General features: G+C 41.9%; 1 protein-coding gene across 1 annotated transcript; it reads right to left on the bottom strand.

The window, feature by feature from the left end:
• Positions 1 to 1787: 1787 nt before the first annotated feature.
• On the bottom strand, positions 1788 to 12208 carry LOC308108972 (acidic mammalian chitinase-like; the record flags this gene model as incomplete). The annotated part of the gene is made up of 8 exons (XM_080462303.1): positions 1788 to 1843; positions 2293 to 2425; positions 2944 to 3060; positions 4499 to 4681; positions 5495 to 5597; positions 11041 to 11245; positions 11323 to 11349; positions 12142 to 12208. 8 exons carry the CDS (start codon positions 12206 to 12208, stop codon positions 1788 to 1790), a joined length of 891 nt encoding a protein of 296 aa, XP_080318429.1.
• Between the last annotated feature and the right edge of the window lie 1352 nt (positions 12209 to 13560).

Raw genomic sequence — 13560 nt, forward strand, 5'->3', positions numbered from 1 at the left:
CCATGGAATTACCCACTACTTTACCCTGAGCTTTTCTTGTAACAGTTACATTGAAAACGCTGCCAGATCGTATTTGTTAGGGTTAGCTCCAGCCGCTAGTGTGGCCTTAATGCTGGCCTGTCGTGTTTTTAACATGTGGTTTGTGCTACATTTCAGAAAGTAGGAGTCCACCTCGATCGGCTCCTGTGATGCCCAACAGTCCAGCACCCTGCAACAAGCCGCACCGCAATTCCCGCTCTCCCTGACACCGTCCCCGCTATCCCCCTCGCCACCAATGGCGCCATCCCCGCCAACCCCCCCGCAAGCATCTTCTCCTGGGCCGTCCAGCACGATGCAGCGTCCAGGAACAGGTAAGAAATAACCATGGAAATAGAATCCAAATTTATTGTCACTCTGTTGCTAACGTAAAACGTTAGTGTTGTTAGCATTGACATGTTGAACGGCAATAAACACCGGTAAAACACAAACATGTCGAATAGGGTATCAACTCAACACACAACTGTTGTGTAGCATCATCAGTCATGAAATAAGCACTAGCTGTTGTTGTGACTGCAGCTATAGGTTACGGGTTTTTGTCATCAGAAGTTTAGCAGGCATACATTTTCCATTAAATACAGCATGTGGGTGTCAGTGCTTTGTTTTTAACAGCTCCTGTCTGCTTTCTGTTTAGCCAGGAGAGCGGAGGCCAACAGTCCGGTGGTCGAATGCCTGCAGGACATGCAGTCTTTGGAATGCTCTCTGGCCGAAAGGACCCTTGAAATTCAAGGCCCTCAGACCGCAGCGTGACTAGTCCAACGAGCCCAGCGACTGAGTTAATCAGTGACTGATTTTGCGTGTAATGTTAATATTTTTCATTTATGTAAATAGTTGCCCTTTGCTTGTTTTGGCTTTTTATAAATACAGTTTTCGTTTTACACATGTCTTTGTTCATTTAATCATCAGCACGGGAATATCAATTTCCCATATCACCATTAATACAAAATTTTTGCACTGAAACAACAGTAAAACTGACAATTCCTTTTTTTGTGATGCTGAATATAACTTTAGTAAACTAAAGGTTACAAGGGTACTAATTTTAAGAATCTGCCATTTTGGTCTATTAACATTAGCAGATGATTTTTTTCTATTTTTTTATATCCAACATTAGGGAGGTGATCAGAATTCTAATAGTAATCAGTGTTTACAGCCATCTGAATCTTATCCAGAAACTTTCACCTTTCATAGATAAATAGGAGGAGTTGTCAGGATATTTGTAGATGCTCTAGACATTTAACAACTTATACAAATTTTGGAATTCAAACAAACTTGAACGCTTCACAAATTAAAATTTTCTAAGGTTAGAAAACGGTCAAGAAATTCAAAACTCCTAATTTTCAACCCCTGTTCTGTATCTGTTTTGGTGTTTACTGCAGTCTGGTGCTGCAGGTAAACCGCCACAAAGCATGAGCGGACGCTTCGTGTCATGTAGGAGGGAATTAAAGCTGAGTCAGCTGTCACTCCATATGCTAAGCAGATGAAAAAGTGTCGCTGTGAGAAAAGCAGAATAAAGTAGATTCTCTGACGGCGTGGCTCTGACTCCACAGCTGTGTCCGCTCTCCTGGCTGTGACATCTTGTAAAGTATGTGAGTCTCTCCGTACATCTGAAGAAGGATTTGGGACTATGTGAATGTAGGTAGAGTCCATCGGCCCTGTGCTGACAGAAGCTGCTGCCGGGACGGACCACAGTGATGTTGTGGCTGCAGCCGCTGCCTCCTGCTGCGGTTGTAGTGAAAAGCTGCGGTGCAGGTTCAGAAGAAGACGAGGATGGTGGTGAGGTGAACCCAGGCATCGCAGGAGACGTTTTCTGAGTCGTGCAGTCTGAGGAAAAGGACCAGACAATTTGAATCTTTCAGCTTTTAGGAAAGAAAATATCACAAAACATTTCAGTCAATGATGCCACTTTTGGTGTCTGCTGTTAAATAACATGAAGTAATTGAAATGTTCATAAATCACACAGCCAAAAAGATTCCCTCCTTTCAAGTTTGTATTCGTAGATGTTTGGATGTTTAAGTAATGACATCAAGACAAAACAGCAGCTCATGCTCCATGTGGATCCACACAAGTTCTGTACAGATTTATTCTTGGTATTATTCAGTGTGCCTGACAGGCTGGCACGATAACGATAATCCCAGCACTGTACTTAGGTTGGATTATTTCTTTAATTCTTTGTAATGCAGAGCAGGAGTCGGTCTCCTCAGAAGCACTGAAGGGTTTTTCAGATGCTGAGTAGTGTGCACACAGAATGGAGCTCACCTTCACTGAGTTTCTGCTTGAGGTGTGATATGAGTGGATATTTGCCCTCTCCACAGAACTGTCCGGAGAAGTCGTCCATATCCAGAGTCCAGATTGCTGCGCCCGCCAGCCGCCAGCTCCTCAGATAATCAGCCTGCAGCAAACATCTCCCAGTGAGCGTCACTGAGTCCTCAGACAGACGCCTTGAACATCTTATTAGACACTCAGGGGCACAATGTTGTTGTTTACCTGTATCATTGTTACACGTAATCAAAGACAAATTATTTGTATTCATTTCGTCTTGCTGTCAGGAAAACAGTGCTTCTATGATCTAGGATGAGAATCAACCCTGAGCAAGCAGCTACGAGAAAGAAAAAGGACAGATGTCCAGGCTTCAGTGAGATTTTAAGCATAGATTCATTCTAGTTGTTCTTGACCACAGTTCAGCACAACAAGACAAAAGTGATGCAAATATGTTGGTGAGTTCTACTTATGTTGAGTCAATGAGTTTAAAGAGACTCACACTTTCTTCACTGGGAACAATATTTAAAATCACTAAAGGTGTCTGGTACAATGCTGCTTAATGTAATTTTAGTTATTTTATATGTGTGACTTTATAGGGAGTGAAAACCTTTTTATAGAAGTTGAAAAGAAAGATAATAGGAGCTGTACCTTGGCATCAAAGCTCCTCTTGTTATCAAATCCAACCCACTGATTGCCTTTGGAGGCATAGGGAACCTTCTGACTGTCAATCCACTCAACAGTGGAGCCTACCAGGAAAGAGCAGGTCTGGAAAAAAGAGGAACATCAGCGAACATGTGGGGATATTCAGGAAAAGATGTGTGACACTTGTGTTGTACCACAGTTGGAAAATGAAGCAGTACAGCTAATACAATGAGATCAACAGCACATCTCAGCAACAAAATAAGTTCAATCAGACATTCACACCTTCAACGAGCTACTATGGAATTAATTTGTGAGCGGTCATCAATGAAGCCTCTTTTCAAAGGCAAAAGTGACAGAAATTTAATCACAGAAAGTGGAAAGAAGAACACAAGAAACTGTTGGAATGAACCAGAATGAGGAGGTACAGTTCAGTCAGACTGTAAATCTCTTATTGGTCTTAACTGTGCTGCATCTGCAGGGACAAATTAGGATTAAAAGCTCTTTTTTTCCAAGGAAGACGGCATTAGATGTCTTCTTTGTCATCTTCACTTAGTGCACACTCCCCTGATCAGTCACCCAGCAAACAAGTTACCACTAGAGGTCAGAATATGTAATACATATATAAAAGACCCTTGTGTCCCTTTGTCCCATCAGTCTATCAACTTTTTCTAATGAACAGGCAAAGAGCCACAGCAGCTCTGTTTTCTTTCTGTTCTTGCCGTCGCTGGCTGGAGTGAGGACTTCGGGGTGGACTGGTTGCAGGTCCAGTACAAAACCCCCGTGGAACAGCGGATGAGTGACTTCCAGTGGAGGATGATACCTGGAGCTGGAGCTCCAAACAGATACAGAGCCCACCTGGATCCAAGCACTGGGGAAAACTGCTCTTTTTGAGCCTGACACTTTGGAGCACCTGGTGGAGTTCTGTCCCAGGCTGACTGGCCTTTACAGGCTCCTACAAAGGCTGATGGAGGCTCTCAGAGAGGCTTTTTCTATCCCCCTTTATGTTTTCGGTCCAAGGTACACAAAACAAAAGAAAGCAATCTTGATTTTATTGAATTTTATCTTTGCATGTGCAAAACTTCCCATGTGGAGAAGCAGGAAGAACCAGAATTCAGGAGACATTTTCACTGATCCTCTGCATGTTTTTAAAGGTCTGGTCACAGCTCGTCTGAGAGTGGAGCACAGTTTTTATGCACTCACCAAAAACGAGAATGGTTTTATTTGGGTGTGGGGAATCAGGCAGGTCCTTTGCTCCCTTGGTGAGGGAGACTGTGTCATCGTGAATCTTTACCATTGTAGGTGACCTTGTGTTGATTCCATAGCTGATCGCAGTGTGTAACCTGTTTCTGGTTTCATTCTGTTTTGTTAAGTCCTTCTTTCTTATTAAAAGGTTGATGCAGATCTTTGCACACAAACCTTTGCCAGGGAAATCTTTAAAATGTGAGGGCTCAGGAATACACAATATTTCATTTCCATTACATATGATATGAGCATGTTACAACCCTGTCAAACAGTGTCTGGTCAGAATCAACAGCTTGTCTATTGAACACTTGGTCAGTACCTCATAGTAAGACCAGAGGCCGATCTGCTGGGTGTAGGGCCCTGGGGTCGCAGGGCCGCTGACCGGGACGTCCAGACCCACAGCTGCAGTGGAGAGTGTGAAGGGACGAGTGTGAGCAGGAAAACCCAGCAGTAGCTTCCCCAGTGTGGCTCCACTCTCCCTCCAGTCCTCCATAATATCATCCTGACAAGGGAAAAAGATGTGGAAGTTTTCTATTGACCAACCCAGATACAAGTGTGACTTATGATCAACATCTGTATTTCCTAATTACATTTATTAATCACAACACAGACCAGATATGAGGAGTGATTTCTGTCAAAGTGTTTGCTAAGTCAGGATACTGTCTAGTCCACTGCAACCTTATTTTAGATGAAGCCTGGATTGACCAGGTATCACTGTTTTTGGTATAGTGACTTTTCGATAGTTATTGTTAGTCAAAAATCATCTCCTAATGATCAGTGACTCCAGTTTTTGCTAGTTTTAAATCTGACGACACAAATCCCCAAAATTTTTAATTTAGAACCATCTCAATAAAAAGCTGTAAAAGTCTTTCAAACTGAAATCAACAGCAAGAGGTAATGCAGTTCCCTGTCAACAGGTGGGTAAAACATAAGGAGCATTTCCGAGATCACACCCTCGGCAGTGATTTGCAGAAATTGTTGTTCATTATGCAATCCACAAATGCAAGTTAGAAACAGATTCATCCAAAGAAAAAGATGTAAACATAATCCAAATGACCCTGAGCCTTGGTGGATGTTATTGTCCATGAAATGGCAAAAACTTTCTGTTTCAATATCTCATGCAAATTTTTTTGAGAACAAAATGTGTGTGTACATTTACATTCAACAGGGCGTTGAAAGTTTATAAATTGGGCTTGACACCCCCTCCGTAACAAACATGTTGGCAGTAATCACTCATCATTAGATAACACCCACAGTGACACTATACTAGACTTTTTCAATCATGGTTTTTGATCAAGAAGAATGAAACAGTTACAATGTTATCATGGTTTTGGCCGTAGAGAGAACTGTGGTGTCCCGTCCTTCCATCAGCTGCACTGTGCAGATCAAACGTCTTCACACTGACGAAGTCCAGGTACCTACAAACACATGAACACATGTAATCAGACATAAATACACGTAAGCATGTACACACACAAACACATATAAACATTTAAACACACACATAAATACACAAAGCAGATATAAACATACATAAACACATGTAAAAACATTAAAAGACACATAAGCACATATATATTAAAATACACATATACACATGTATACACACAATGGCATTAATACACGCATAAATACATATAATCTCATATAAACATTCATAAGCACATGTAAACACACAAACAAATGTAAACACACATTGTATGAATGTTTAATTATGTGTCGGAGGGGCACTCCCAGCAACTCATTTGCATAATTTCGGTAGCGGTCTTCTTTATGCAAATGAGTGACGCAACGCAGCTCGAAATGCGCCGCACCGCACCAAGCATGCATTACTGTGCTTTCCACATGGGATGCAAGAAACTGATGGATCCTGTGGACATGTACCTTCATTCTGCACTGCAGATGTTTTTTGCGTTGCATTTCTTAATCAGATTAATGTTTATAATGGATTAGTCTGCATTAACACATCAATTTTGACAGCCCTAATACAAACACACATAAACACACATAAACACATATCAAGAGACATATCACATTAGTTGGTATTATGATATTTAACACTATTTGATCTCAGCAGTATTTCATAAGTCATACTTAAACATCTCAGATATTTGATGTCCATCTTTTCCATGTGGTCGCGCTGCTACAGCTGCAGACAGAATTAGCTGTGTGGTCCTGCTTCTTTCACTTTCAACTCTGTACGCCTCTGAAAGCTCCTGAAAATCAAAGGAAATATATTTAAACTTTAGTGCAAATACATTGTGTAGTGTTTACTCTAAAGCATGCGCAGTCCACCCTATATCAGCCAGCAAACGTGTGAAAGATCTCAAAGGAACATATTTGTCACATTCCCCTCTGTGTCTTAGTCAAGCCTGCATCTCTTACCTGTTTGTCACTTCATGTTTTATTTTCACTTGTCCACCTGTCTTGTCCACGTCTCTGTGAACTTGTAATTTCTGTCTGCTTTCCTTCTGTGCGTCTGATTGAATTAATGTGTTTCACCTGTGTCTCCTCCTCCCTGCTTTGTTTATACCCCTCTCCTTTATGTCTGTTCCCCGACCATTCCTTTTCACCCTGTCCTATTGCCCCAGGTCCAAGATCATTAAACCCAAGGCCTTCCTGAAGCTGTTTGATTCAACTCCTGACTTTGAGCGACCTTCCAATTTAAAGTCTCCACAAAAGAGTAGAAGTTTGTCTCCCCTGTGTCTTCCGACCACGGTCTGGAGACCGGAGCAGGAAGGGTTAACACTTTGTCATAAACTGAGAACTAACATTTAACAAAAGTGCTTTCAATCAAACTTTGACAGAAACCGCAGGGTTTCCTCTACATTCATTTAGGAGTGGCGGGCCGCCCGGGGTGGGGGTGCGTTTGGGGGAACAGAGCTTTGAGCAAGCTGTGCTCCTCACTGGTCGCCTGCGCTTTGCAGTGAAGTGAAGTGCGCTCTGCCGTTAGTTGGTATCCGCATCAGTTTTATGAGTATGACTACGAGTACTTTTGCCTGGTAACTAGATACATTCCTAGTAAAAAAACTGTGCATCCATGAAAATGTACTGTAGTTTAGTGAAGGTATATTCCATACATTTCTTTTCTTGAACTTTTAGAAAGTCCATGCCACAAAGATTCATTCATTCCTCTTTCAATATGAAGTCAACACAGTCCAGGCTAAAGAGATGAACAAAAGAACGGAAGGAGAAATGACAAACAAACAGTTCAGTTGATCACGATTAATGGTGTCGACTGTGCCCGTGTAACAAAGCACGGAAGGTTTGCATGTGTCACAGCATTAATGTGATTATTGGAAATGGCTACCCGAACATGAAGTTACATCAAGAGAGAAGCAGAAACAGAGAACCTGGCGCTTTAACCAGAGCTGTGGTGTGAAAAGAAATTAGAAAGTTTGTCCATGTTATTAATGAAAGGGTCAAAGTGCTTCCGGCAGCGTGTTTCTGCTCTTGAAGTTCATAAATTTCTAGCTACGGTCCTTAAATGTCTTGTTAATAAAACACACATTCTCCTCACAGTTTTGATTTTGTATGATTCACTCAAACACACTGAAATAATATGGGAATTATTATAATAACCCCCCCCCCCATCACGAGCAAATGAAGTGAGCATTACTGTATTAATACTCGTTACTTTTTGTGATAAGAAGTAATATGGAGGTGTTGTTCGCACTCATTATTCTCGTTCTCATCAATATTGTGGACACATGAACGATTCTGAAAAGACTTTTTGATGCTGATTAAAAAGTATTTGGTTGTAACTGTTAGTAGTGTTGGTACTGGCCTATCTCTGCAGCACCACTTCCAGTGGTGCTGCAGAGATAGGCCAGTACAGGCCAGTAAAAGTGCAAAACAAACTAGCTGAGAATTTGTCCATAAAATTATAAAATCATGCAAATAATCTGAATTAAAAATTGGATTCGTTATTCTGTCTTGTGCAGTAAGACAGTTACAGACCTCATTTGGAGAACAAAAATGATAAGAGAACATTAAAAAAGGTTGTAGACTTCCACATGATGAGGTGACAGAATAGTGCAGGATTTGTTTTTACCTGGCAGAGCAGAGTGAACCTGTGATTGTCTTCAGATCCAGGATCCTCCCAGTCCAGATCCAGACCATCAAACCCACGAGTCCTCAGGAACCTGACGGTAGACCTGATGAAAACCTGTCGGGTGGCTGGAGTGGAAACCATCATGGAGAACCTAGGACAAGTTAGAACAGTTCATTTACGTGTGTGTGTGTGTGTGTGTGTGTGTGTGTGTGTGTGTGTGTGTGTGTGTGTGTGTGTGTGTGTGTGTGTGTGTGTGTGTGTGTGTGTGTGTGTGTGTGTGTGTGTGTGTGTGAAACTGTAAAAAAAAAAAAAAAAAGCCAAATGCAGGATATTGTCATGGTTTTGATATGATATATATATTTATCTTTTTTTGGTGGCATAAGGAACAAAAATGTCTGAGGCATCTTGCACTGTTTTGAGTTCTTCTTCACAGACTTTTCACTAATGTGACCAATGTTTGCATTGCCATCATTTTGTCTTTCTGTATTTCACGTTACATGATAACGGTACTAAAACAGTGCTTGAACACAACCAGTGTAAAAGAAGTGAAAACAAAGTCCTTTCTCCATTGATCAAAATAACTTGGAGATATTTCAGAGAAATTAAATTGTTGACTTTGTAAACATGAAAAGGGCAGAATAAAATCATTCCTCTACAGCAGAGATGTTAAACATGTGGCTTGAGGGTCAAAACGACCCTGCCAGAGGGTCCAACCCGGCCTACAGGATAACAACTGAGGTTTTAATGAGAAATATAGCTGCAAGCAGCCTTGAACAAGTCCTCACTACTGCAGTCAGTCGGCAGATAGATGTCATCTAATGAAACATGTGAAATTTGGTGCCAGTCACAGCATGGACAATTTATGGAGACCATACTTCCTGTTTCCAGCAGGTGGCGCTATGGTTGATGGTCACTATTGTGATGCAGCTGTTGAGAGCTGGTCTCTGATGCAATGTCTCAACTTTGAGCCCGAACTGACTATGTCCAGGCTATTTACATTGCACGTCCTGTTTCATGGCGAGCATGGCCATGGCCACGCCCTCAAATGGCACTAAGAATGAGTCATCATAAGGTTTTGATGAGGGCTGGACTGCAATGTGTGAAGTTTGACGCCAATCAAGCCATGTTAAGGCATTTTACACGGCAAAACGTGTGGCGAAACGTTAAACTTTGGCCACACTCTCAGATATTTTGCAATGATTTAAGGAAGCTCTGCTCACCAATCCCTTTTCCATCGTCACGCCAATTTTCAGGTACATTTAAATTCCCCCTCCCGTGGGCTCACCACCCACAGAAAAGGTTCTTAATCGGTGCAATGTGATCTGGGTGACGGTGCTCAGACTGCCACCCCCACGACCCGGAAACGGATAAGCGGGAGAAAATGGATGGATGGATGGATGGATTGATTTAAATTCCCCCCTCAGACTCGTTAGTCTAGAAAATTCAATTTGGTCCAAAATTTGCCAAAATGCCAACATTTGCTTCAAAATATCAGACTTCCTGTTGAGTTTGAGTGTTGGTATGTGTTTAAGAGACTTTTTTGTGCATCTTGGGATGTGTAATTAGTTTTGTATGTCTGGGTGAAACGTGGTTCTAGGGTTTCAATTGGGTCCTTCGACACGTTCAGTGCCCAGAGCCTAATAACCTTTTATTGTTCTATAACATCGAGATCAGAAGTGAAACATGCAGTACATCAGGGGTGCCCGAGCTCGGTCCTGGAGGGCCAGAGTCCATCATGTTTTAACTCTCTCCCAGTTGCAACACACCTGATTGCAATGAGGGGCTCGTTATTGAGCTTTTTCACAACCTTGGTGATGACATCATCATTAGATTCAGGTAAGCTGAAACAGGGAGAACTAAAACATGCAGGACAGGGGCCCTCCAGGACCGAGCTTGGGCACCCCTGCTGTACATGGATGAAGTAATGCAGCAGTGAAATCCAGATACTTCATTGATCACTTTTGACACTAATAATCTGCAGTGAAACACTTTAAAGTTCTTTCACTACTTTGTATCCATCCATCCATCCATCCATCCATCCATCCATCCATCCATCCATCCATCCATCCATCCATCCATCCATCCATCCATCCATCCATCCATCCATTTTCTCCCGCTATCCGTTTCCGGGTCGCGGGGTGTCAGTCTGAGCACCGTCACCCAGATCACATTGCACCGATTAAGAACCTTTCCTGCAGGTGGTGAGCCCACGGGAACACTTGGTAACATAAAAAAACCAACTAAAAAAGAAGTTGAATTTCAGAAAAGTTGTAGTTTATGCTTGAGTTCAAAGCGTGAGGCCGTGCTTCGGTTTCAGTGAGCAGATGAAGAAGAGTCGTAAAAAGTTGAGGTCAAACTCACCGAGAACCGTCTCCGTCCTCTCTGACTGACAGTAACGTCTTCAGGCTGGGGTTCCTGTCACACACACACACACACACACACACACACACGCACGCACGCACGCACGCACGCACGCACGCACGCACGCACGCGCACGCACACGCACACGCACACGCACACGCACACACACACACACACACACACACACACACACACACACACACCCGCACACGTGCACACACGCACACGCACACACACACACACACACACACACACACACACACACACACACACACACACACACACACACACACCATAAAAAAGGGCTCTGTATCCATAAAAACATCCACTTTTTTTTTTTTTTTAAGATATCTTTATTACTTTTCATTTAACACCAAGAAAGCATTGTATCGGAACATAAAAGCCCTTATTTAATAAAACAAACAACAACAAAACCAGCAGCTCACCTGCTCTTCAGCTGAGTGAAGGATTCGTAGAGGCGGTCCTCACTCCACTCGTACTGGCTGATCTCATTGGCCTGGTCGATGACGGCGAAGCTGTACACCAGGTGAGAGCACAGGAATGGGTCCACGTCCTCCGGGAGGAACCTCCCCGCTCCGGTCCGGTACTGTGACCAGTTGGTGAAGTAACACACCAGCTTAGTTGTGGTTGCTGAATGAAGCACAAAGAAAACGATGAGTAAAGGTTGGTTAACCCCTTGCTTCATGTTACATCACTGCGTTGCTCACCAATCTGGATGAAAAGCTGCAGAGCCACTGCAACAGGAACAAAGCCAGCACACCTTTTATTAGTGAAAGACCCCTCAAACATGCAGGTTCAATTCTATAACTAGAAATAGGAAAGTTTGTAAATATTTACCAGATATTTTGGCTCCTCCCGTGTTCATGTCAGCAGAGAGTGTTGTCGTCCATCCAGTGTGTTCCCATTGTGTGGTGAGAGGAAAAAGTCACTACAGTCTCACTTCTCCTGTTACACAGTCACATGGTGCGGCAAAGCAAGTTGAAAATACAGCCTATTATGATGTGAAAACATACACTGGCAGTTATGACAAGTGGCAGAAAAGAAACGTTGATGCCTGAATCCATCATTGGATTATCACACACACCCCTTGACTGGTTCAGATCTTACCTCGCTGGCCACACTCGGTTTGTTCAATTAAAATCTTACAAATCCCAGCTGTCCCCCCTCTCCTCTGGTGTGCCCCAGGGCTATATCCTGGGCCCCATCCTCTTCATCATCTACCTCCTCCCTCTTGGCCATACTTTCCGGAGATATAATATTCAATGTCACTGTTATGTGGATGACAGTCACCTCTACCTTCCCACCAACCTCCCTCCAAGACTGTCAAATCAAATCCTAGTTGTCTCTCAACTTCGTCAAACTAAACAGTGACAAAACAGAGATTCTCCTCATTGGCTCCAAGTCCACCCTCACTAAGCTCAGTCTTTCCATCACCATCGACAACTCCTCTGCACATCAGTTTCAAAATCCTTGTCCTGACATTCAAGGCCCTCCAGACCTCAGTGACCTCCTCCACATCCACAGACTCGGCTGCACGTTCAGGTCTGCCGCCTCTCTCAGTCTCACTGTCCCTCCGGCCCACATGGCCACCATGGGGCCCCGAGCCTTCAGCCACTCAGCCCCCCACCTATGGAACTCACTCCCACCCAACAGAAGAAACATTCAATCCCTTTTTTTTTTTAGACAAGCCTATTCTTCTTAAATCTATTTCAGTCTATGATTTTTTTGTTTTGTTGTAACTAATAAGTTTTTTTTACTTGTTTTTAACTGCAATTTTAACATGTAATGTAAAGTGACCTTGGGTGTATGAAAGGCGCTAACAAATAATTGTATTTATTTATTTATTTATTTATTACCACTATTATTATTATTATTATTATTATTATTATTATTATTATTATTAAGTCAAACCAAGTCAGTTTATATTCATTAGTGCCATTTAAAAGTATCATCAGAAATACAGAAAAGACCTATAAAAACCTAATTTTACCATGTCTAAATTAAAAAAGAAGCAACTGTGCAAATCAACAACTATAAGTTAGTGTGACAGTTTAAGGGTCTTTAAACGGTCACATTATGTCTTCAGAGCATGTCAGCAGATATTTATTGTTCATAAAATTCAACATCTGATAATGTTACAGCAAATCTACCACAAGTCATCAGTGTGGCATAAAACACGTTTAAAGCATTAATAATTAGATGTATGTCACAAATAATTACAGACTTTGACCACTGAAAACTATGAGTGAAGGTGGAACCATTTGATTGTTCACACCACAACCTGGGAACTGTATTAAACTGTAGCATTGAGACATTTTCACTTTTATGTAGCTCAGAAACTGTGAACATCTGTTTTCTGTAACTCTTCATCCAGGCAAGCGCTGTAACAGATTTCATGTGAGTCTGTGGTTATGTGAACTTGCCAAGATCGTCAGTCCACCACTGGCTGTGCCGATGCATCACACTGTCACAGTCTTTCTATTATTTCATTAAAAAAAATTTTCATGTTCAAAATCATATGTCAAAATCAACAATTCAGAGAAATCATCCAAAGATTTTTCACCAAACAAACCGTGAATAAGTAACAGCAGAACAATATAATCAGGTTGCATGTCTGAAAAGCAGTGGGGAAAAGTAGAACTTATTTACATCCCACCCTTTCTCCAAAAAAATTGATTTTTAAAATGTATTTAATTTTTTAGCTTCTTCTTATTTGATGATCAATTAATTTCAAAATGTTAGAACTACTCTATTAACACTAATAATATGTTGAGAAATTACATTAATCACCATTCAGTCTTTTACCATATGTACACATTTTGATATCGTGAAATTGATGAACTTGTGGCGTCATGTTCCACACAGTCGTGGAACACTCTCTCATTCAATGCACGTAATCTAGAGTAGCTTAGGGTTCATTGTTCTGAAGCAATGACAAAGTAACA

The sequence above is a fragment of the Lipophrys pholis genome, assembly GCF_963383615.2.
Source record: "Lipophrys pholis genome assembly, chromosome: 4".
In the NCBI taxonomy this organism is placed as follows: domain Eukaryota; kingdom Metazoa; phylum Chordata; class Actinopteri; order Blenniiformes; family Blenniidae; genus Lipophrys; species Lipophrys pholis.